The sequence below is a fragment of the Diceros bicornis genome, chromosome 18, assembly GCF_020826845.1.
Source record: "Diceros bicornis minor isolate mBicDic1 chromosome 18, mDicBic1.mat.cur, whole genome shotgun sequence".
Taxonomy (NCBI): Eukaryota; Metazoa; Chordata; class Mammalia; order Perissodactyla; family Rhinocerotidae; genus Diceros; species Diceros bicornis.
The window spans coordinates 12,021,130-12,047,482 of NC_080757.1; the positions used below are offsets into that span (position 1 = coordinate 12,021,130).

The following is a 26,353-nucleotide window of genomic DNA, read 5'->3' on the forward strand; positions in this document are numbered from 1 at the left end:
AATTCCTCCCTCAGACAATCGAGGCCCTTCATAATATGTACTCTGTTTTAGTCACATTGGTTGTCTTGTTGTGCTGCACTCCCTACCTTACATGTTGGTTCCTTCACCTGGAATGCTTACCTCCCTTTGTGTTTCTAAGTATTGAAATCCTTCTGTTCATCCTTCAGGACTCATGTTGATATCTCCTCTTCAATGAAGGAAATGCTTCTCTTACTGCCTTTAGGATAAAAACTAAAAAAGGTCCCTAGCTTGGCATACCAGGGTCTTCACAGTTGAATGACCCTTCCAACTTTGCCATGCTCTCCACTTCCTTGTGGCCAGACCTTTCTACTTACTCATGTGCCTTGTTTATTGTCCCTGCTGATTAGAATTTCATACTCACTCCCCCACCCCTACCTCCTCTCCCAGCCTGGTGAACCAGTTTCAGTTCAATTGGATGAGGATCTTTTCTCTCTTTCAAAGGCATCATGTTTCTGTTTAGTTTGTGGATTTACTGTGTCATGTATAATCTGCTTCCTGGTGGCTTATATTTTCATGTTTATGGATTGTTTGACGTTAAAAAGACGTTTTAGAAAATCCGAAGTATGATGTAGTTGTTTTTCTACATTCTTTCTTTTGGATCGTGCACTGAGGACCACTTGGCCTGACTCTGCTGTGCATTTTTTTAATAGTTCGGCTCCCAGGAGACCTTGTCTCAATTTTTGGGTACTGCCAAATATTATGTGGTTTCTGTGTCATGTAGTCCTGTGTCCAGGAATGTTTGAAAATGTTTCAGACTTTTCAAAAAATATTTTAGCAGGAAAACAGGAAAGGGAGATTAGTTGTGATTTACAATGAAGCTGTTTTCTTATTTTTGATTCTTTCTTGACAGATTTATATAATGTGCATGACGTTATTTCCTGACATTTGAAATATCTTTTAGACTCTCAGATTTGATATTTTGAAGTTTGAATATTGAGTATCCTTATTTTGTGTTGAGACTCATGACAGTGTACTTTAGCTTGTTGGTTTAAAGTTAATATGGAGTACTTTAGAGACTTAGGTTTATTGCTAAAAACATTTAAAATTTGTAAGACCTTGTATCTTCTCTAACCTAATGCTTAGAATATGCTTTTCTCACTAGAAAGGTAATATATGTTTATTATGGAAAATATGGAAAGTACAGGAAGGTCATACAAAATAAAAATAACTGGTAGGTAATTCTGCTAACCACCACTAACATTTTGGTATGTACTTCTCCTTTCCCTTTTTCTTTTTTTGTTTCCAAAGTTAACATCTATGTGGTTGTATTTGCACTTCTTAAATATAATCTGGATTGTTACACTACATAATGTTTTATGTACATTTTTTCCCTATTTAAATCTATCTTTAAATGCTTTGGCACATCAGTAAATGTTTTCCCCCAAAATGATATTTAATGGCTGATAGTATTTCAGAATGTAAATGTACCATGATTCTTTAATCCCCCACTAATTGATTTATGCCTAGATTTTAATTTATAAAGGTGGCTAAGTGATGACACAGAGAGGTCAATCCCATTGAAAGAATAGTTTAATGTTATCACAGTCCCCCTAGAAATGAGAGTCACAGTACACCATGCAGAGCCACAAGGAGAAGCACCAGAGTTGGTCATGAGGCAGAGCAAGAGCAAGGGAAAGGCTTGGACCACAGCCATTCTTAGGGTTTTTGAGGGAAAGGCAAGGCAGAGCAGGGTAAACAGCATAGGATTGGCTGGCTTGAGTAATTCCAATGGGCTTTGGGACAGGGGAAGTACTGGCTTGGTGTGTAAGAGTTAGATAAAGGAGTTGATTGGGGGTATGGTCTCAGGATTGGTTGATTTGTATATGAAAGGCATGTTCATAAACAAGTTGTTTATTATTGCTAGGAATCAGCTAGCTTGGGAGGAGTAGTCTCTCCCTGGCCAACAAGGCCCCCAAAATGTCAAAAACATCATAAAATATATAGAAAATAAAAACCATGATTAACATACTAATAGTTAAGTTGGTTCCATTTTTTTTTTTACTAGTATAAAATTTTTTATTGTTATAAGTAATGCCATAATGCTCTTGTATATAATTCTTCCTTGTACAAAAGTCATTATGGATTTACCTGATTACTTTCTTAGTATAAATTCTTGGGAAAAGAACTGCTGAGTTTAAGGGCATAAACATTTTTAAGGTATTAGAACGTATTGTTGAATCATCTTTCAGAAACACTATAACAGTTTACACTTCCCCTAGATGTATATGTTTCTTATGCTGTTACCAGCATGGTAGTCCACTGTTTTTAAAATGGCCACCACAACATTTTTGCCCCTGTTAGCTTCCCTCTTTGGTGTCACAGCAGCATTGTATATGACAGCATTAGATGTTAGACTCCTTTGTAAGCTAACAGAATCGGTTCTCTTTCTAGTTTTTACTAGGATACTTATTTGGGACCTTTGCCATAGCTAGCTTAATATATACTAGATTTGTGTTCCTCAGCCATCTGAATTTCACAGATGAAAAAATCTTTAAAAAGAGGGAAATGGAGGAACTAACATAAAAGTTGTCAACTTTTTATTATGCCAAATAAGAATATTTTTTAAACATTAAAAAAAAATCTGTATTCCAGGCTTTTCCAGTTCATAAAAGGAAGGAATTTTAACAACAAAAAGTAGAAAGGATATTATCTTAAAATAAAGGCTAGTCCTTTAAGTTGAATAAGTTTAATTTCAAGAAAAACTTCCTGCTTTTTCCTTGTTTTCTAATTTTCCTGCCAGCTGTACAGCTGTGTCATGGAATGGCGCTATGCTTTTTGACTTTGGAAATGTCCTGCACCACATTTTTTTTTAAATTGGGGTGAAATTCGCATAACAAAATTATCCATTTAAAGTGAGCGATTCAGTGGTATTTAGTACATTTATACTGTTATGCAACCATCACCTCTGTCTAGTTTCAAAACATTTTCCTGGGGCCGGCCTGGTGGTACAAGTGGTTAAGGATGCGCGCTCCGCTGCAGCAGCCCAGGGTTTGCAGGTTCGGATCCTGGGTGTGCACCGACACACTGCTTGGCAAGCCATGCTGTGGCGGTGTCCCATATAAAGTGGAGGAGGATGGGCATGGATGTTAGCCCAGGGCCGGTCTTCCTCAGCAAAAAAAAAAAAAAGAGGAGGATTGGCAGATGTTAGCACAGGGGTGATCTCCTCACAAAAAAAAAAAACCACAAAAAAAACATTTTCCTTATCTTTTTTTTGTGTGTGTGGAGGAAGACCAGCCCTGAGCTATCATCTGTCGCCAATGGTCCTCTTTTTGCTGAGGAAGATTGGCCCTGGGCTAGCATCCATGCCCATCTTCCTCCACTTCATATGGTACGCCGCCACAGCATGACTTGACAAGTGGTGCGTTGGTGTGCACCTGGGATCTGAACCCTGGGCCACTGCAGCGGAACGTGTGCACTTAACCGCTACGCCACCAGGCTGGCCCCTCAAAACATTTTCATCAACCCCACAGGGGACTCCCTATCCATTTAAGGAGTCTACTCCCTATTCTCCTTTCCCCTCCCCCTCTGGCAACCACTTTTTTTTTTTTTTCTTTCTGTTTTTGTCTCTATGGATTTACCTTTCTGGACATTTCATATAGATGGGATCATACAATATGTGACCTTTTGCTTCTGGCTTCTCTCACTTAGTGCACCACATTTAATGTGTTCATTACACCTTGCTTGAGACTTGGTTTCCAGCATACCACATTATACTTGTTTCCCTTCTGCTACCCTGGCTACTCCTTCCTCTGTCCTTCCCCAAAATGTTGGTGTTTCTCAGAGTTTTCTGCTCTTGGCCTTCTTCTCTTCCTACAGTCTCATCCTAGGTGTTTTGATTTGCTGCTGTGACTTTCATTACCATTATACAGTGGTTATTGCCAAGTCTCTAAAGACTTACATGTCCCTCTGTCGGGTGGACATCTCTACTAGGATGTACAATAGGCACCTCACATTCAGCATACCAGCTACTGAATTTCAGGAGACATTCCCTCACTCCTTAAGTCTGGGCTAAATTCCTCTTCTTGGGCTACCAGAGCATTCAGTACATAGCTCTAGCCTGTCATTTTATTAAACATGATATTCTCATAGCCTGCTTACTTGTTTATTTTTTTCATGAAACCATAAGCATCTTGAGGTCAGAGTTGCTCACAGGATACAAGTTGTATCTTGCTCACAGTTGTATCCTGAGTGCCTGGTTTAGTGCCCAGCATATAGAAGACACTGAATAAATGTTTGTTCAATGAATATATGAAGGTAGCACATTAATGATTATCACATGTAACGTGGCAAAATACATTTAACACATGATAGTTTTTCCTCTTTGAAAATATAGAGAATTGTCTAACTTGGCAATATATATTTTCACATTTCAGGAGCATTTAGATAGCACCCATGGTTCAGTCCATTCCTTAGATGGAGACTTACTGTTGCCATCTGGAGATCCATTCAGTAAATCGGACAATGACATGTTTAAAGATGGACTCAGGAGAGCACAGTCGACAGACAGCTTGGGAACCTCAGGCTCACTGCAATCCAAAGCTTTAGGCTATAACTACAAAGCAAAATCTGCTGGGAACCTGGATGAGTCGGATTTTGGACCATTGGTAGGAGCAGATTCGGTCTCTGAGAACTTTGATACTGCCTCCCTTGGGTCACTGCAAATGCCAAGTGGGTTTATGTTAACCAAAGATCAGGAAAGAGCAATCAAGGCGATGACACCAGAACAAGAAGAGACGGCGTCCCTCCTCTCCAGTGTCACCCAGGGTATGGAAACTGCTTACGTGTCCCCCAGTGGTTACCGCTTAGTCAGTGAGATAGAATGGAATCTCCTGCAGAAAGAGGTGAGTTATCTTTCTTTTTTCCTCTTGCCTCTTTGAGGCGTACTGCGTAGCTCTGGGATTTATTGTTCATTCAGTAGATAGTCCCTGGAGCCAGTGCATGTACGTGTGGCCAGCAAGTGGATGTTAACCCATATCTTCTGACCCTTGTCATAGTCTGCTTTGGCTATTCCAGGTGATATGACAGAGAAGGGAACTAACTAGCTAATTGCATTGAGTGTGAACTTCTCCACCTGAAGTCACACCTCTGAAGTTGGAGCAGTAGCGAAGTTTAAGTTAGAGTAGCCTGAATTTGGTTTGCTCTGCAGTGTTCTGTAATCTCAATGTATTCCAAGATTCACACTTTTTCATCTTTCCTTGAGATCTGAAGTGCAAATGCTTGTCAGCAGTTGATGCTGAGAATGAGTTTAAGGAGGTGGTGGAAAATAAGGGAGAGAAAAGGCAGTCTTTAAGATGAGGTTAATTTTCCTTCTAATAGTATTTGCAAACTCAGAAGTCGGATTGAGAGATAAAACTTAAATATGTATTTGCATAGTGCTTTACAGATTACAAAGCCCTTTCACATACCTCATCTCTTTGAACTTCACGATAATAGTGAGGCAGTCAGGGCATGATTGTTCCCAATTCACAGATGAGGGAACTAGCCCAGAAAGATCAAGTTGCTCGTTTCCCCTTTGACTTAGTAGCAAAACCTGAGTTAGAATCCCGGTTTTCTGACTTCCTTTACCGGGGGCTACTTCTCTTTAAAGCAGCTATCCATCAGTAAGCGGAACAGCTTATTAAGCTTGAAAGAAACTATTCTTGGTCTTGTGTAAAACATATATGAGAAGGTGCTACTTAATAGTTTCATACCTACTTTGCAATTGGAGCAGAGGAAATGGTTACTTGGCACCGGTTCCTCCCCATCCCCTCTCCTGGTTGGGTAGTGTGGATTTAAATTGTGAGTACCACAGTGTAGTACCTTTTGCTTGCTTTGTGTTTTCCTCACATGTAGTGTTTTGTGGCCCTTAGCCTCCTGCTGATAAAGTTGTGTCCCTTGTTTTCCTATCATACTTGTATTGGAGCTTATGACTAAATTTTTAGAATCCGACCCTTTATTGTAACTTCTTGCCATAAGTCCCTGAAGAAATTGTTTACTCCATGTTCTACTTTGAGTAACATAGGTAAGACTATGTATGTGTTCCTCAAGTATGTGATGTAGAATTATTTTGTTCTGCCTGATAAGAATTCATTTTGGTGCCCTCCAGGTACATAATGCTGGAAATAAACTTGGTAGACGTTGTGATATGTGTTCCAATTATGAAAAACAGTTACAAGGAATTCAAATTCAGGAGGCTGAAACAAGAGACCAGGTGAGTTTCTTTTGGGTATTCCAAATTGTGAGCTGTTGTAGTTTGGAGGTGCAGAATTAATTGTCGTGTTTCCCCTCCCATTTGCTTTATGAAGTATATCCATCTTGTTAAATATGAAATAATCTGGTACATGCAGTGTCAGTTACGTTTCCAGTGGGAGCACACTTGCACCTCTGCTTTCGTGTGTCTTTGCTTCATTAACTTGCCCAACGCCACACAAGTCAGCTCTGCCCTTATAGGAACACAGGCACATCTTCCCTCCCAACCTGCCCCTCTGCCCAAGGCCTAAAAGCAATACTGTCATGAGTGTATACACATGGAAGGTGCTTTATGATGTGGAGATTTACGGAGATAAGAGGTTGACTATTGCCTCTAATTGAGTAAAAATTTAATTGAATATTATATTAATCAGTATGTGGAATCTTCATTGCTTATTGCCTACTTCTTGTCATACATTTGTTGAGTTGATTAAGGTAATGTACACGGTCACAGACATGAAGATTTGGTAGGCTGAGATTGACAAGTACCTTTCCAAATACAGTACCTGGTAATAGGTTCCTTGATAACATTTAGGAAATAATGTGGAATTTCATGAAAGTAGGCTTGTGAAAGTATATGTAAGGAAAAGAAAAATTTTTTTCTTATATTTCCAAATTGTTCTTTGATTGTTATGAAGATTGTTATGAAGATTGTTCCTTTAGTCTTCAAAATAAATTTAAGCAGATGAGGATGACAGTTTAATATTTTCAAATGCCACTGGCATTGATTCCTTATATGCTTTTTTTGGTAGATGATTCAAAGGTAAGTTTCTAAAGCTGTTTGTGAAACTAATATAGTTGGCCTCTGACAGTGTGGTGTGGGAATGGGCTGTTTTGGATTCCATAGTCACTTCAGTAGACATTTTACTGATGCTTTATCTGTGCCTGGCATTTTGCTGGGTCCTGGGTATTCAGATACAGATAGAACACAGTACTGCCCATAGGAGCTTTCAGTGTTGCCAGCCAAGCCATCAGTTCAATGTAGTTTGTTCCTGTAGATGTACACATGGAACTAGAGGAGGGGCGGGGGCACCTAACTTAACTGTGGGCTCAATTGAGTAACACTTGTGGGTAACATGAGAGGTAAGTTTGTTTTAGAGCTGGAGTAAAAATTAATTAGGAAAAGAAGTGAGGAAATGGTGTTTAAGGAGAGGAAAGATGTACAAAGGAACAGAGTTATGAAGGAAAATGTGTTCTAGGAAGTATGAATAATTCATGTGGCTCGGCACAGGGCCACGTGTGTGTGTGTGTGTGTGTGTGTGTGTGTGTGTGTGTGTTATAAAATAACGAGAGAAGAAGCAACAAAGGGAAGGCTTTAACGAGAACATTGAGGGAGGGTGATGATTGAAAGATTTACATTTTATCTTGAAGACTTTGGGAGGCATTTAGGGATTTTAAGTAGGGAAATAATGTGATCTGATTTTTGTTTTAGGAAAAAATTATAGTGTTAGTGTAGATTGTAGATTGGAGGCAGAGTGTAGACTAGAGTCAGGGAGGCCAGTGCCCTAGCCTAGAGGACCCAGAAAGAAAAGCAGATATTTTAGGGCCGGCCCCGTGGCTTAGCGGTTAAGTGCATGTGCTCCGCTACTGGCGGCCTGGCTTTGGATCCTGGGTGCGAACTGACGCACCGCTTCTCCGGCCATGCTGAGGCCACGTCCCACATACAGCAACTAGAAGGATGTGCAACTATGACATACAACTATCTACTGGGGCTTTGGGGGGAAAAAAAAAGAGGAGGATTGCCAATAGATGTTAGCTCAGAGCCGGTCTTCCTCAGCAAAAAGAGGAGGATTAGCACAGATGTTAGCTCAGGGCTGATCTGCCTCACAAAAAAAAAAAAAAGAAAAGCAGATATTTTAAAATGAGATAATGTATCTGAAAAGTGATTTGTTTGTTAACTGTAAAGCACCATAGAGTCATTGAATTAGGTCATTCATCTAATTTCTTTCTGAATTGACAAATCTCTGATGTTTCTCAGGAAAAAAAAAGACTAAAAATTTTTCTAGAGTTACAGATTTTTTTCAATTTATGAAAGAATTCTGGTACTTCCTTCTAATTGACATTTAAAATTGCATAGGTGAAAAAACTGCAGGTGATGCTAAGGCAAGCAAATGACCAGTTAGAGAAGACAATGAAAGATAAACAGGAACTGGAAGACTTCGTAAAGCAGAGCACTGAAGATTCAAGTCATCAGGTAAAGGAAGGTTTTTAGAATGTGACCCATTGGAGATGACTGGATTGTTTAAATAAAAAAATTCTGAAAACAGTAATATTTCTTTCTTGCCCTAAAGATTTGGCAGTTCTATGTTCCCTCAGATAAAAAGATCTCTTACTGATCTTTCTCTGGTGTCTGTTTCACAGATTTTTAAAAAATAACTTTTGAAATAACTGGTTAATGAATACCAAGAGGCTCTGATTCTCCTTCCCCTTTGGTTTTTATTAGCTTTTCTGCTGTACAAGAAACTTACTGACAAGAAAGATACTAATTATCTTCTTTTTGACTTTTTAAAAGTATAGCATAAGTAGAAAAAACACAGACACATACAGATATACCAAACATATCAGAAGAAACATTTGTGTAACCTCCATCAAGATCAAATAATAGAACATTAGCCAGTACCCTGGACACCTTCACTTTCCCCCTCCACTTACTACCCATTCCCCAGAGGTAACCACTGTCCTAATTTTTAACACCATTAGATTGGTTGTATCTGTTTTATTTTAGCAAATGAATCATGTAGTATGTATGCTTTTGTGTCTGTCTGCTTCTATTCAACATTGTGACATTCCTACTCAGGATGCATGTAGCAGTAGTTTGTTCATTTTCATTGTTGTGTGGTTGTACCGTTGTGTGGATATATCACAATTTATCCATCTTAATGTTGATGAGTGTTTGAGTTATTTCCAGTTCTGGGATATTGTGAATAATTCTACTTTGACATTTCTGTAAAGGACTTGTTGCACGTTTCTGCTGGGAATATGCCTAGGAGTAGAATGCCTGGGTCAAAATGTTCAAAATGTATGTCAACTTTAGCAGATAATAATTGCAAACAGTTTTCCAAAGTGGTTGTATGAATTTGTACTCCCACCAGCAATGTACGAGAAGAATTACTATGAGTCCACTGTCTTGACAAACTTCATTTTTTAAAAATTATTTTATTGAGGTCTTATTGGTTTATAACATTGTGTAACTTCAGGCGTGTGTTATTATATATCAGTTTCCTTATAGACTGCATTGTGCTCACCACCAATAGTCTAGTTTTTATCTGTCACCATATATATGTGCCCCTTTACCCCTTTTGCCCGTCGCCCAACCCCCTTCCCGTCTGGTAACCACTAATCTGTTCTGTTTATCCATGTGTTTATCTCCCACATATAAGTGAAATCATGCGGTGTTTGTCTTTCTCTGTCTGGCTTATTTCGCTTAACATAATCCCGTCAAGGTCTATACATGTTGTTGCAAATGGGACGATTTTTTCTTTTTTTTATGGCTGAGTAGTATTCCACTTGGGTTACTTCCACATCTTGATTATTGTGAATAATGTTGCAGTGAACATAGGGGTGAATAGATCTCTTGGTATTGTTGATTTCGTGTTCTTTGGATAAATACTGAGTTAGTGGGATAGCTTGATTGTATGATATTTCTATTTTTAATTTTTTGAGAAATCTCCATTCTGTTTTCCGTAGTGGCTGCACCAGTTTGCAATCCCACCAGCAATGTATGAGGGTTCTCTTTTCTCCACATCCTCTCCAACACTTATTATTTCTTATCTTGTTAATTATAGCCATTCTGATGGGTGTGTGGTGATCCTCACACCCATCTACTCATTGTAGTTTTGATTTGCATTTCCCTAATAATTAGTGACGCTAAACGTCTTTTCATGTGCTTGTTGGCCATCTGCATATCTTCTGTGGAAAAATGTCTGTTCATCTCCTCTGCCCATTTTTTGATCGGGTTGTTTGTTTTTTTGTTGTTGAGTTGTATGAGTTCTTTATATATTTTGGAAATTAACCCCTTGTCAGATATACGATTTGCAAATATTTTCTTCCAGTTGGTGGGTTGTCTTTTTGTGTTGTTCATGGTTTCCTTTGCCTTGCAGAAGCTTTTTTTTGACAAACTTCGTTTTGTTAGTGATTTTAATTATAGCCATTTTGGTGGGTGTGTAATGGTATTTCATTGTGGTTTAGTTTGCATTTCTCTGATGACTGTTCAGGCTATTTAGCATTTTTCATGTTTATTGGCCATTGGGATATCATTTGTGTGTGTGTGTGTGTGTGTGTGTGTGAGATTCCTTCTCAAATCTTATGCTCATTTTTCTGTTGGGTTGTCTGTTTTATTTTTTTGGTTACTTGTTTTGCTGATTTGTCAGAAGTTCTTTATATAGTATTATTAGAGCCTTTTGTTGATATGTGTTGTAAATGTCTTCTACTCAGTACGTTATGTTTTCAATATTTTAATGGTGTCTTTTGATCAACAGACGTTTCTAATTTTACTGTAGTCAAATTTACTGATCTTTTCTTTATGATTAGCAGTTTTTGTCCTAGTTTTTAAAATAATATTTTCTTACCCTGGGGTTATGAAGATGTTTTTATATATTTTGCAGAAGCTTCATCGTTTATAGTCACTCACATTTATATCTAAAATCCATCTAGAACTGACTTTTATGTATATGCTATAGATAAGGGTAAAATTTTATTTTACTTTTTTCATATGGATAGCCAGTTCCTGTACCATTTAGTGAAAAGATCACCTCTTCCCCCGTATTCTGCAGGGTTATCTTTGTCATCTATCAAGTGAATATACATGTGTGGTTCATTTTCAGGACTCTGTTCTGTTCGATTGGTTTGTCTATTTTTGTGCCAGATTCTATGCTGTAATTTATAGTAAAAATTTTCACTTGGTTCTTTTTTATAGTTTTATTTCTCTGCTGAGAATGGTGTTTTCATTCATTTCAAAAGTACTTACCTTTACCTCATGCAGCATAGTTAACAATAGCTACTTTAAAGTCTTTGATAATTCAGACTTAGGTCATCATGGGCTTGGCATGTGTTGATTTTCATTCCTCTTGAGAATTGGTCACATTTTCCAGATCTTTCTATGACAGGTACTTTTAGATTGTATCTTGGGAATTGGGAATATTTTATTGTGAATAAAATATTTATCCTGGGTTCTAATGATCTGATTAGGTTCAGTTCACAAGTTCTGTCTTGCCTTATGTGAGTGATAGTTCTAATATCAGTATATTTTTAAAAGGCTTTGCAGTGCTACTTTGGATCTGTCCATGTACGTATAGCTCAGGGCTGAGGGTGGGACTTGTGCTGGTTTGTACACAGAATTAGGGGATCCTTTTTCTAGCTCTCTCTCTCTGAGGTTACCTCCCTACTTTTCAGCTCACAAGGACCCTGTCCTGGCCCTGTGATCAGAAAGAGTTTTATCTCCTGTGCTGCTGCAGCTGTTGCAGCTTTACAACTGGGGCAGCCCTCAGATGAGTGCTGGCAAGCAAGTAGGAGAAACCCCAAATAAACAGTAAACTCACTCCTGTGTGAATTGCTTCTTCCCATTTTGACTTCCCTCCCTAAACTGTCTGCTTTTGCTTATTTTTCAGAGTCCTCAGGTAGTTGCTTTTTGTATTTTATCCAGAGTTTTTAGTTGTAATTAGAGGAGAGAAAGGCCATACTGGGCTTTGTCCATCTTGGATGGCCCCAGGTCTCCATTCTCTCATATTTTTGTTTATCAGACATATCTTTTTCTTTCTACCCTCAATCAAGAAGGATGCTTTGGCCAACTATAGAATTCTGAGCACTTATGTTATTTTCTTTCAGCACTTTGAAGTTATTATTCCATTGCTTCTGGCTTCCATGTCTCTGATGAGAAGTCAGCTATCAGTCTTATTGTTGCTTCTTTGAAGGTAAAATGTTATTTTTTCCCTGGCCATTTTAAAGATGTTCTTTTTGGCTTATTTTTTCAGCAGTTTTGATGTGGTATACCTAGGTGTATTTTTCTTTGTATTTCTCCTGGTCGAGGATCACAGGGTTTCTTGGATCTCTGAATTGATGTCTTACATCATAATTGGAATATTCTCAGCCATTGTCTCTTTAAAAAACTTGTTTTTATTGAGATATACTTAGAGTGAAGTGCACAAATCTCAGGTATACAATTTGATGAATTTTAACATGAAAAATTTTACCAGGGTAATCATTACCTGGATCAAGATACAGAACATTTCTAATACATGCATGCTTTTTACTAATTAATAAATACCCCACCTGCCTGTACATAGAGGTAGCCAGTATTCTGACTTTTAACACCATGTTTTAGTATTGCTTGTTCTTAAACTTCATATAAATGGAATCATATAGTGGGTAGCCTTTTGCATCTGGTCTATTTGATCATTATGTCTGTGAGACTCATCCATATTGTTCTGTGTATCAGTAGTTAGATTTTAATGCTGTGTATATTCTGTTACATGGATATACCATAATTTATTTATCCATTCTGCAGTTGAGGGATACTTGAGTTGTTTCTGGATTTTGGCTATTGTGAATGAATACATTTTCTAACATTTTTGTATATGTCTTTTGGTGGATATGTGGACTCATTTCTCTTGAGTATATCTAGGAGTTAAATTACAGAGTTTTTGCATAGGCTTATTTTCAGCTCTATTGGTTATTTCCATTGCCATTATTTCTTCAAATATTTATATATATGTTAAACCTTCACATTGCGTCTGCAAGGCTTTTTAAACTTCTTTTCTGTATTTTCCATCTTTTTTGTCTTTATATTCTTCAGATTTGTCTTCTAGTTCACTAATTTTCTCTTCAGATGGATCTAATCTGTTAAACTCATCCATGGAATTAAAAAAATTTTTTTTTCAGTTTATTATTTCCATTTGGTTATTTTTTATTGTTTCTAGTTCTCTGGCAGTTCTAAATTTTGTCTTTTAAATCTCTGAACAGATCAGGTATAGTTATTTTAAAGTTTGTCTCTAATAATTCACATGTCTAGATTCATTGTAGATCTGTTTCTATTATATGTTTTGTTTTTTATAATTTTCTTTTGTTTTTTTTATCATATCCTTGTGCATTTTTACTTGAGTGCTGGACATTGTATGTGAAAAATTGTTGAAATAATATAAAGCCATTTTCTTTATAAGAGGTAGGCAACTAGTGGTACTAACAATCCTGCATCACCTTAATCCAGTTACAGGAATTGAGGTTGTATAAAGTTGTAAAGGTTGGGTTATTTTAAATTCTTCCCTTACTCTAAGGTGTGGCTCTTTGGGGACCCAATCCAAAGTGCAGAGTGTTGTCTAGGGGTCCCTTTGCATAATGGGTCCTGGACTCTTAACTTTTGCCACCGTATCCTGGGGCTCTCACATGCTCTGCTCAGCTTCTCAGTGTCACATCTGTTTCTTTTGGAATTGGCACATGCTTCTAGAGAAGAGCAGTTCCAGATGCTCCACTCAGCTCTCCAAGTGTCCTCATTCTGGTCCTTGGCTCTGTGATTCTTTTTTGCCTTGTTCTCTAATTTCTTCAAGTATATATCTTTTATATTTTTGTCTGGTTTTCTTAATTCTCAGTAGGAAGGTTGGTTCATGTTACCTAATCTGCTACTACTGGAAGCAGAATTCTGACAATAATCATTTTTTAAAAGTCTAAACAAATTTATTTTGATTTATTTTATAATTCTTATTTATGAGTCATCAACTTTCACATAAACCCATCCTCAGGAACATTACTAATCCAAGGGAGTTTAGAGTTTGGTGATGTTAATCATGTGTTTATTGCTCTTAAGTAAACCATCTTAGGAGATTGCAGCTAGTTCAGAAAATGTTCCTTTATCCTTTAAACTGTGTGCTTTTTTTGTGGACAGAGTTTCAAAATTTTTATTTATTTTTTATTTTTTTAGCTCTTTTACAATTAATATTTATAACTAGGTCACATGGATTAACATCTATGTCTAGGATTAACATCTATGTCTAAAGACCCATATAATGCCATTTGTTCATGTATGGCAGCACATGACCCTAGGGACTTTTAGTACTGCTTTGTGTTATCTGAAAGGCTGAGGCTTTGTACACAGCAGATGGATACATATCTGTTGAATAAGTGATGAGTGGGTTATGATGAACTAATAAAACATCGATTTTGGACATTAGATAAGCAGGAAATGGAAGGGTTCTTTTCAGAATAACCAGTTTCCTAACTGTGTATTTTCTGTGTATGCATTTTTTTTCTTTTAAGATCTCAGCACTTGCCCTAAGAGCCCAAGCATCTGAGATCTTACTTGAAGAGTTACAACAGGGGTTTTCCCAAGCAAAGAGGGATGTTCAGGAACAGATGGTAAGTTAACATTTAAATAAACATTAACGATGGTAAATGTAGTCCTTTTTGTTCTATCTTGAAATCTTCTGTGATATGCCGGTATTTCCCTGGCCAAAGAGGTCACTGTTCTCCAGGGTGTATAGAACATTAGTAATGGACAAGATTACATAAAGACATTATTCCTTTTTTAAACCTACCTCCTGACCAAAAAAAATTCTCACCTTTAAGTTATTTTTTTGATTTGAGAAACCTAAACACAATAAACTATGGATCAACATTTAATTTTCAGTTCCAAGTTAAAGCTAAAAATTGAAATCTCTGAAAGCCCTAGCAGGTGCAGATTTTGAGCACGACTGTTGTGCTTTTTCTGGACAGCTAATTTACTTAAAATAACCTCATTAATTACACAAGAGTTATGATAAAACATGTATCATAACTGCTGTGGTGCTGGGGAACTTCCAGAAGGCCATCAGTTTTGAGAGGGATAAGGGCAGAGAGCTTCTTGAAGAGCTGGCTGGAATGTCTGCAAACTAGTCCCCTAGATTTGGGCCTCGCTCCTCACCAGTCTGGCTCCATTTGTCTTGTTCTTCCTTTTTCTCAAAGTTGGAGCCCTGCATCTGATGGCCCTTTGTAGATTATAGCAGAGTTGGTCTTACTGGGATGATCCTACAGAACTGCCTTTTGTCCAGCTCTTCTAAGGATGACAGGGGGAAAAAAAGCGCCTCATTTCATATGGTAATGGTTTGTTTTTGATTGGCATTGGGTCAGTATCTGAATGGCCTTTGAGCTGATCCTTAAATACTAGCCCTGGTCTGTTGGGAAGCGTCTCATCCTAATCATTGACCAGAGAGAGTTTCGTGTCTTTTCGTTAGTTAGAGAATATGAAATAATAATTGTTGATCTAAAAATCACTGTTAAATGCTGACAGAGTTTCATAGTGTTTAGCATCCTTACACTCCTCTGTCCCTTTCATCTTTTTCCTTCTTGTCTTTTAAAACTGATCCACCTTTGCAAACATTTTTCAGGTTGATTTCACGTAAAGTGAATGTTGCAGGTGACGTTGAAGAATTGTTGAAGTTAAATTTGAGGTCCTGTGAACTCTAATACCTTACCATTTTCTTGAAATTACCTTTAAAGGTTCTTACGCTGAGAAAGAAAGAGAAACTCAGTTTCTTAAGCCCCTTCAGAGAAGAGTAGCTATGGTAATGGTTGAGATCTTAATATTTCCCCCTAACTTTTTATTTGGAAAAATTTGAAACTTTAAAGAGGTTTATGGAATGAAGACTCAAAAATGTTCACTTACGGGCCGGCCCGGTGGCTTAGCGGTTAGGTGCACGCGCTCCGCTGCTGGCGGCCCGGGTTCGGATCCCGGGCGCGTACCGATGCACCGCTTCTCCGGCCATGCTGAGGCCATGTCCCACATACAGCAACTGGAAGGATGTGCAGCTATGACATACAACTATCTACTGGGGCTTTGGGGGGCAAAAAAAAAAACGTTCACTTAGATTGACCAGTTGTTAATATTTTGCCACATTTTTACATGCTTACAATTGTTTCTTAGTCTCTCTCTCTCTTTCATATATATGTGTTGTATTATATAAGTATGTATATTATATATGTATATATGATTTTTTTCTGAACCATTTGGAATTAAGTTGCAGACATCATGACACTCTTGTTATGTATCTCCTAAGAACAAAGAAGTCGTTCTACATAACCATAATACTATTATTACATCCTTAAGATGTAACCATTGTCCCCAAAAGTCCTTGATTGTTTTTTAGTGGTTTTAATTTTTTATTATTCTTTTGCTGAGGAAGATTTGCCCTGAGCTAACATCTGTGCCAGTCTTCCTCTATTTTGTATGTGGGTTGCCACCACAGCATGGCCGCTGATGAGTGGTGTATGTCCATGCCCAGGAACCGAACCCAGGCCATCAAAGCGGAGCGTGCCAAACTTAACTACTAGGCTGTGGGGCTGTCCCTGGTTTTAATTTTTTTATTTTAATTTTTTGATTGAGGAATCAATCAAGGATCAGATTGTGTTTTGTTGTCATGTCACTTTAGTCTCCTTTAATCAAGAACAGTCACCCACCTTTCTTTTTTTTGGCTTTTTTGACTTTAACATTTTTTAAGAGTCCAGACCAGTTGCCTTGTAGAATGCATTTGTCTGATTATTTCCACATGATTAGATTCAGGTTAGACATTTTGGCAAGAAGAATACTACATAGATGAAGTGATTGAATGGGAAGTTCATAATATCAAGGGCATATTATGATGGGTGGTTCCATTATTGGTGACGTTAAGTTTGATCCCTTGGTTAAGGGAGGGACAAAATAGTTTCAGAATGACTACATTAATATTGCTACTAACAGCAAACCTACTGAGTGAAGTATGGCATTTCTTTGTAGTTCTTTTTGCCCTTGGAATGTATCCCAGGTAAGGGTTTACAGTCTGGGTACTGTGTTCAAAAGTTTCTTGAATTGATCTTTCTTTCTGTGGTTGTGTTATCCATTTGATGTATGGTTAGCTCCATTTGTTTCTGATTGTATTACATTTTTGGATTTTCTTTTTTCTTTTTTGATTTACTTTTCTTTTTTTTTGAGCTTGCAACATGGTTCATAAGTCAAAACTATAAAAATATACAAATAATCAGAAGTTTCTATTCCATTCCCTGTCCTGTTCACCCCGTTCCCATTCATTCCCATACTTGGTCATTTAAAGTTACTTTTTGTTTATCCTTCTGTTCTTTTCTTTATAAAAACAAGCAAATATATACATACTCTTCTTTCCCTTCTTTCATATCCAAAAGGTAATGGGATGCTAATATTTTGTTGTAAATGAGTTGAAAGTGAGCATAAGGCGCAACTGATTTCGGTCTGAAGATATAGAAGAGCCAATAGAATTAACTAAAGTTTATGCATGACCTCGCCTGCCCGCCAGCAGCCTAATTGTCCTTCAGGATGCAGTGATCACCTTCTCTGGAAATGTTCTTGAACCCTGTCCCCTAATTAGGTACCCCTTTGTCCTTCTATCACTGCTGTACCCATTCTGTGTCGTGACACTGTAGTACAGGTGGGTAACTTTGGGTTTACTTGTCTTGCCCTCCGCTACACCGTGAGGTTTTCTGGGGCAAAGTCTGTCTTTTTTCTCTGTATTCCCCATAGGCAGCAAAGCACCTAGCATAGAGTAGTAGCTGCTAAATCAACGTTGGATGAGTGAGTAATCTACATTTCTGTATATGTTTAAGTTAGATGACTAGTACTAAAAATTAGCAGAAATTAAATACTTTTGCAGAATTTATCTTATACTCAAATTAGCTGGAATAACTTTTATACTGATAGAGTCATATGAATACCTAAAATGTTTTATACATCAGCAAGCAGAAGTAGGAACATATTCCGTTTTAAGAATGAGCTCTTTAAGTGTCTTGTATTGCCTAAGCATCGATCCTCTTGATGACTTTCAATATTTGGGGTCCTTGGGCCATTCATAGTGATCCTGAGCTTGAAGATATATATGTAATGAAAGATGAAGACACTGCTTTTTTGTTTCTCCCTACTTCCTATTGAATGCATGCTGTGAGGAAATAGGAATTGTCTTGGAGTACATGTTCTATTTCATATACGTTTTGATTGTGCAGCCACTTCCATTGAGCTAAGGATACTGGTCCTTCTGTAGTCCAGGGATATGGGGGGAGAGATTCAGTACTTTTAAGCTGTTGGTAGAAACAGTGGAGAATGAGCTCAGGTATTTGCTTCATTGCTTGTCCCCTTGAATATATGTAAAGGCTGCCAATCAAAAAATTTGCTGAGCTGCTGTTTGTAAGTCTACAGAGCTTAATTATGTAGCCTCCACCCTCAGCCCTTATTTAGTTTGGCCTTGTTTTTCTTTGGTGCAGATATCAGCGGATAGCATTTACCTTTCTGGCTGTGATTAGTATCTGTTTCTATTTTAGGCAGTGCTGATGCAGTCAAGGGAACAGGTTTCAGAAGAGCTGGTGAGGTTACAGAAAGATAACGACAGTCTTCAGGGAAAGCATAGCTTGCATGTGTCATTACAGCAAGCAGAAGACTTCATTCTCCCGGACACTATAGAGGTAACTTATTTTCCATATGATCAAAAATGTAAACAAGTACATTTTCTGAAATGGCTATCAATTTTTCTTTTTCAAAACAGGCTTTATTGAGATATAATTGACATACCAAATAATTCCCCCATTTAAAGTGCACAATTCAGTGGTTTTTAGTATATTCTCAGATGTGTAGCCATCACCACAATCAATTCTAGAACATTTTCATCCCCTCAGAAAGAAACTCCTTACCCTTGATTCTTCCACCCCCACAACCTTAAGCAATTACACATCTACTTACTGTCTATAGATTGCCCTATTCTGGACTTGCACATGAATGGAATCAAACAATTTGTAATCTTTTGCGTCTGGCTTCTTTCATGTAGCATACTGTTTTCAAGGTTCATCCATGTCGTAGCATGTATCACTACTTTGTTCCTTTTTTATGGCTGATTAATACTCCACTGTATGGATATTTTGTTTATCCATTCATCTGTTGATGAACATTTGGGTTGTTTCCACTTTTGGACTGTTATGAATAATGTTGCTATAAACATTCATGTACAGGTTTTGGTGTGGACATATGTTTTTATTTCTCTTGGGTATAAACCTGGGAGTGGAATTGCTGGGTCATATGAGAACTCTGTTTAATCATTTGAGGATTTCTCCACATCCTCACCACCGCTTGTAGTTATCTCACTTTTTGATTATAGCCATCCTAGTGGGTGTGAGGTGTATCTCATTGTGGTTTTGATTTGCATTTCCCTAATGACTGGTGATATTGAGCATCTTTCCATGTGTTTATTGGCCATTTGTATATCTTCCTTGGAGAAATATCTATTCAGATCCTTTGCTCACTTTGAAATTGGGTTGTTTTTTTATTTTTGTGTTTTAAGAGTTCTTTATATAGTCTAGATACAAGTCTCATATCAGATAAATGATTTGCAGATATTTTCTCCCATTCTGTTGATTGTCTTTTTTAGTTTCTTGATGGTGTCCTTTGAAGCACAAAAGTTTTTAATTTTGATAAAGTCCAGTTTACCTATTTTTTTCTTCTCTTGCTCGTGTTTTCACTATCATATCTAAGAATCCTTTGCCAAATCAAAGGTCTAAGTTACTCTTGCAGGACCAGATTGAGAAGGCACCAGAAATTAAACGTTTGACGGGGTTGCCAAGCTAGCTCCTTGTGATGTTTGTTTTTCCATTTAGCACTTAAAAGGGTACATCACATTCACCCTCCTTCTGTTTTCCAATAACTTTCATGACAGTTTTGGTCACTTCTGTTCTTCGGTGGTTGGGTGAACCTGGGCTACAAAATTAGAAGTTTCCCTGAGACATTCATAACTATCTCCTTAACTTTCTCCAACCTTTATAGCCATACATTTTTAAACCTTTCAGTGTACAAAAAAAATATCATTTTAGACCCAAGTAAGCACTATAAACAGTATAAGTGAAGATGAGATTTCTTAGAGCAATTTTCAAAACAAAATAGAAAAATGTTACTTCTAAGATTTTGTTCTTTTATTATTAAAAAAATGAAATTATAATTGTTAAAAATTATTTAAACATCAAACCTTACAGAAACTTATAGTTTTTAAGTCACAGTTTTCCCTAAACCTACCCTGCAGATTCAACCTCTATAATTTGGACCTCATTCTTTTTTCTTTTTTCCTTATATACATATCGACATTACTGTTATTTTTGTTTTTATTTGCTCATTTACAAGGGCTCCATTGCCTACCTTGCCATCAGTTTCTTGCTCCCCCCCTCATCCCCCTTCCCTCCCCCAACTTGTGGTCTCAGCTCAGGTTACTGGCGCTCTTGGGAGAGTTGGCTCTTCTTTCTGAACTGGTGACTGATCTTATCAAAGAGAAAGTTTTGGGAGCCTGTCTACTTTTGCCATCAGCATACCACTTTCCTCCTGTGTTCAACTTTTCTCTTTTGGCAGGAAAGATTCCTCTCTTCTATGTTCTCTAGAGACTTGATTTCTAGTTAAAAAAAAAAATTCCAAGAATCCTTGAAGGATGTAACCAGTCTAGCCTGTAAGCCTTGATTCTTAGACCTACGTCAGTAATACATGTTAGGAAAATTTTCTAGTTACAGTTTTTTAGTTACTCTTTTTTTCTTCTGTTCTTTAATTTATAGACTTTTGGTAGTTATCTAAGAATCCCAGTTTTTACTTTAGAGTTGCTTTAGGCTATAATTGAGAGGACTTTTTTTAAAAAGACAACTAAAATTTAGGGAAAAAATAATATTTAAACTGTATTTATAATAGAAAAACAGCTGATCACTTTAGAAGCCACTCTTTGTCATACTTGCCTCTGGTCTAACATAGTACTTTGCTTGTGGTAGATGTTCAGCAAGTGTTTGAATGAATAAATAAATTTTATCCTCTTAGAGTTCACACTTTCTTCTGAGTTGCCGTCTTTTTGGTCCTCATGTTACCACCCAGCGTGGGGCCTTCTGCTCGCTGCAAGACATGCCAGTAGTCAAGAGGCAAGGTGGTAGGAGAGAATGGACTTTTTATTACAGCTTGCTAGCAAGGGGGAAGATGGCCGACTCATGTCCAAAAGAACCACCTTAAGGGGCCACAAAATCTGACAGCAGTTATACGCCATGGGGTTATTGGGGAGGGGGTTAGGAATGTTGACCTTCTGGTGTTACAGACTGGGAGCACCACACCAGATCTTTCAGTTTTCACTGATGATGGCTATCAGCACAGATTCTCTGTTCGGGGGTCATCACATTCCTAAGGAACTCAAAAAAACAAAGTTATCATCTTATCGCAGCTGGGAGGTACATGCACAAGCAGGGGTCATAAAATCTACAGAGCAGTTAGATCTCCTGGAGAGTGCCTGTCCAGCTGGGTTAGTTGTCAGAGGTCATTCAAAGTTACAATAGGGTTTCTTTTCTACAGTATGGCTTTCCTTATGTCAACCTTGTCTTTAGCCGGTATCACTCATATTCTAACTCCCCTCAAATTTAAGCTAGTAATCGTAGAAGCTCCTAAGCTATTTATAGTGAATCTCACATTAAGTCACTTAAGATTTTTATTTTTCTACTTATGAAACAGTTTTGAGGGAAAAATACATATTCACAATACACGTTATTGGCTGGAAATGTTGTCTTTTATCTGTAACATACTGAATGTTAACATGACATGGCATCTGCCCCTTGAAGCCCCAAGTGGGTTGGAGTTCAAAGTCTTACATTTTTGAACCATTTAAAACAACACCTGAAATTCCAGTTGCAGAAAATCTTTAGCTTCTTTTATTTTCTTTCACTCTCACAAACCCAATCACCATTTGTTTCTTGAATCTAGGCGCTCCGGGAGTTGGTATTAAAATACCGTGAGAACATCGTTAATGTGCGGACAGCAGCCGACCACATGGAAGAAAAGCTGAAGGCTGAAATACTGTTCCTAAAGGAGCAGATTCAAGCAGAACAGTGTTTAAAAGAAAACCTTGAAGAAACTCTGCAGCTAGAAATAGAAAACTGCAAGGAAGAAATAGGTGAAGATAAGAGTGATGTAGTTTAGGGGCCGGCCCTGTGGCTTAGTGGTTTAAGTGCGTGTACTCTGCTACTGGTGGCCCGGGTTCAGATCCTGGATGTGCACCGAGGCACCGCTTGTTGGGCCCTGCTAAGGTGGCGTCCCAGATACAGCAACTAGCAGAATGTGCAACTATGACATACAACTATCTACTGGGGCTTTGGGGAGAAAAAAAGGAAAAAAATGGAGGAGGATTGGCAATAGATGTTAGCTCAGGGCCAGTCTTCCTCAGCAAAAAAGAGGGGGATTGGCATGGATGTTAGCTCAGGGCTGATCTTCCTCACCAAAAAAAAAAAGTGATGTAGTTTAGAATTGGAGGCACTAAATATAACTTGTTTTCTCATTATAAGAAGTAATACATGGTCATGGAAAGTGAAAAACAGAAAACTTTAGGAAAGAATTAAGTAGGGACTCAGTCCATTTTTCCAGATGTTCTGGAAATATATCCAGTAATTGGGAATAAAAAAGAAAACCAAAAAACATTGTATTTTCGGAGCTCTGTGGCCTCTCTTTTCAATTACTCCTAATAGGTAGGAAACTCAGTGCTTGAGCCCAGACCAGTGGGAACAGGATCAGATGGGTGGCATTTCCTTGCAGAACTTTCATGTGTTAACACACTCCTGCTGGGAATATCTCCACCCCCACCCCACCACCCCCAGAGTCAGAAGTGGGTATTTGATGTAGAGGTAGTTCATGACGTAGTGTTCACTCATACAGACTCTGCCTTTACCTGAGCTTCATTATGATGCTGATGGGTTGGGGATAATTTTGAGAAAGGACTGTCCTTCTCCCTTCCCACCCCCCCCACCCCATGTTCAGTATATATTTGACTCCTTTCATTGTATGATATTGAGCTTATGGTAGAAAGGGATGTTTTAAGAAAAAAGTTTAAATGCAAAATAATCAAATGCTAACACTTCTCCGTCTTTTTTCCTTCTAGCTTCAATTTCTAGCCTAAAAGCTGAATTAGAAAGAATAAAAGTAGAAAAAGGACAGGTGAGTTTCATATTATTTCTATCAACAACCAGTAGCTATTTATTGAATCCTACTGTGCTAGACTGAAGGAATAAAATGTGGTTAGGACAGTCCCTGTCTTCAAGGAACTTCTTTCTAGTGGGCAAAATATAGTGGGATAAGGGTGTGACGATGATAAAGACCATTTATTGCGAGTCTGCTCTGTGTTGACTGGAGGAGGTGCAGGGAAGGCTAAGGTGACTGCAGCCTGGAGTTTCCACTGCAGTGGGGAGACAGGCAAGGCATGGTCATGACATGATGTGGTCTACTTAAAGCTACCGTAGAAATATGTGCAAAATCTTTTACAAACAGAAGATGATGGCTGGCTTACAGTTCTCTTCCCGTAGACAACATGAACGCTTTTGGTGGATGACCCCATTCAACTCCTTGGCCTCATTGTTCATTGTCAGCCCTTCCTTCCCATATTCTTGGCTGCACCTTGTACCACCTCTGACATCACACTCCAGCCTCACATTCCCTGACTCCAATCTACCATCCTTCTGGCTCTTAATCCCATAGGTTCATCTGTCTGAGTACCTCATTCATACCTTCATTTCCTGAACTTTTCCTTTTCTCCTGGTTTAGCAACTTCCTCGTGGCTTTGCTTGCTTTCCTTCTACGCTGCATCTTACATGGCTTGCCTCTTCAGCTAGTCTCCCACCAACACCCGAAAGTACCCCTGATGCCTCGTCTTTCTGCTGCCCTCAGTCGATACTGCCCAACTCCAGATTAATCCTGCTGTCCACGTTGCCTGCCTCTGCCCAAAGCTGCTGATGCCACTGGAATGAATTACTCTGCACGTTCTTGCTGTTAGTTGGGCCTCAAGTGCTACTCAGTCAGCCTTCCATTTGTCCTTAGTTGTCTCTCTTCTGTTTGGACAGTCACCACTCACCTCACCCCCTCTCTCCTAGCAGATGATGGCCTTGGACCCCTGTCATCAGCAGGATCACCTTCAGCTTCTTGGCTTCTCGGTTATGTGTTCTTTTTCTTTTCTTCCTAACCTTTCTTGTTTCTTCAGAGAAAATGATGACCTGTTTCTGACCAGTCTGCTGTCACTGCAGATGTGCTTCACCTGCATCTCAATCTTTTCCGGGCATCCTCTCAGTCTTCCCCGCTCAGTCATGGGCTTCTGCCTCTTTATTGGTCCTTTCCATTATGCATAAACACGCTCAGATGTTTCCCCTTAAGAGGAGAAAAATTTCTCTTTGGACGCACTTCTCTCTCAAGCTACCAATCTTCCTTCTTCCCTTGATAGTCAAGGTTCTTGAAAGAGTAACCTCCACTGCCTGACCTCCCAGTCACTCCTCAACCCACTGCAGTCTGGCTTCTGCCTCCACTGTACTGTTGAGGTTGCACTGGCAGAAACTACCTGCACTCTAAATGTGTCCCATCCTTTCCACTCCCACTGCTACTATTTAGGTTCAGACTTCAGTTCTCACTCAGCTTATTATAACAGCCTAACTTCTTTCCCTGTCTCCAAAATTTATCCCATTCCAATTCCTCTTCATAATGAAACCAAGGTGATCTTTAAAAACTATAAACTTGACTGTGTCCCAGGCTGGTTAAAAACCTTCCAGTGGTTCCCTTCACCTCCAGGATCAAGTCCATATGTAGCTCGGCTGGAGACGTCCTGCCTCACCACTGCCGCTCCAGCCTCAGCCTCCAAGGCTCCCCACTCTGGGCTGCGGTGTAGCAAGAGCTCGCCACAGTCCCTGAAGGCATTTTTTATACATGTCGTCCACTCCCTCTATTTGGAGTCTCTCTCTCCACCTTCTCCCTCTTACTAACCTTTTCCTTCCCATGTAAAGTTTTTCATCTTTGAAGGGTCAAATGTTATCTCTTCAAGGAAGCCCTTCCCAACTTTTCTGGCAGAATTAAATGCTGCTGCTTCCATGTTCACATGCCATAATTATTTACATCTCTCTCTCTCCTGATTTCTCCATCCCCAGGCTTTAGAACACAGTGGGTGCCTAATAAATGTTTACTGAAAGAAAGAAGGGTCTTGAAGAATAAATAGAAGATCTGCAGAGACCAAAGAGTGAGAAGAGCATTTCAAGCATAGCCAGCGTCCAAGGCCTAGGGAGGACCTGAGAGCTTGGGCATAATGCTCCAGGCCACAGGCTCCTCCAGGCAGCATGCTCTGGCCTACAGGGAGTTTCTCTGAGTCTCAGCTTTTTCCCTCTTAATTTCACAGTTGGAGTCCACATTAAGAGAGAAGTCTCAACAGCTTGAGAGCCTTCAGAAAATGAAAATCACTTTGGAAGAAGAGTTAAAGAAAGAGACTGCTGCCAAGGTGATATTTTTGTTGGTAATTTAATAAAGCAGTGCTAAGAATGTAGGATCACATTGTGCCTGTTTAAAAAAAGACATTGCTGCTTTGAATAGTGCCACCTTCTGAAAGTTGGCAAGACTCTCTGTGGAAAGAAAATGAAACAGTCTCGTTAGAGTTGGGTCAAATCTGCACACTACCAGCTCTGGAGGCCTGTGTCATAGGCCTTACTGCCTTTTTAGGCATTGGGTCAAAAGCACCTATGAACCAAACTTGGCACCGGCCGTAGCTAGAAGCACTGCTGTGAAAGTGTCATTCCATTTGATTGATTTGTCAGACATTGCATTGAACCATATTTGCTGCCTACATTTTGATTGGTCCAGTTAGAATAAAACTGCATGAGGCTATTTGTGGGGAAAGTTTCCTAGAAACAAGCTCAGTGAGCTGTGTGGTCAGACCTTAAAGTGTAAAAACACTGTGTACATGTTGTTTGATAGTCTTGTTTTTGGAAAGGTTCCCACATGGTCCTGCTGAAGTGTCTCTGTAAGGAAGATTGGAGATTGCTGGGCTGCCTGGGGCACAGTCATTGAGAATTTTCCTGGCAGATGCTTGACAGTTGTGGTTGTCAGAGGAAGTCCCCAAAGTTTCTATCCCTGTTGCTGTGATAGCTGCTGCTCTTAGCAGCTGCTTTCTCATGATTAATCACTGTCACCAGGCTGCTGGGGGTGGGGGTGAGGGTGAGGACTTTGGGGCATGGGGTGGAGTGTGTGCAGCACTTTAATTCAGTTTTTATTCTGGCTTTCATACTCAATTCATTTAGGACTCAACGTTCATACTCAGTTCATTTTAGGACATATACATAGCTTAGGCAACTT

General features: G+C 38.8%; 1 protein-coding gene across 2 annotated transcripts in view; it reads left to right on the forward strand.

Moving 5' to 3' along the window:
* Nucleotides 1-26,353, forward strand: part of RABEP1 (rabaptin, RAB GTPase binding effector protein 1) — a 104,213-nt gene that overhangs the window by 74,133 nt on the left and 3,727 nt on the right. The window contains exons 9-16 of one of the 2 annotated variants that reach the window (XM_058559992.1): nt 4,395-4,862; nt 6,107-6,211; nt 8,327-8,443; nt 14,494-14,592; nt 18,532-18,672; nt 21,968-22,157; nt 23,136-23,191; nt 25,159-25,386. In XM_058559992.1, coding sequence (XP_058415975.1) covers nt 4,395-4,862; nt 6,107-6,211; nt 8,327-8,443; nt 14,494-14,592; nt 18,532-18,672; nt 21,968-22,157; nt 23,136-23,191; nt 25,159-25,197 — 1,215 coding nt within the window. In that variant the 3' untranslated portion in view covers nt 25,198-25,386. The other variant, XM_058559990.1, reaches the window with a different exon arrangement.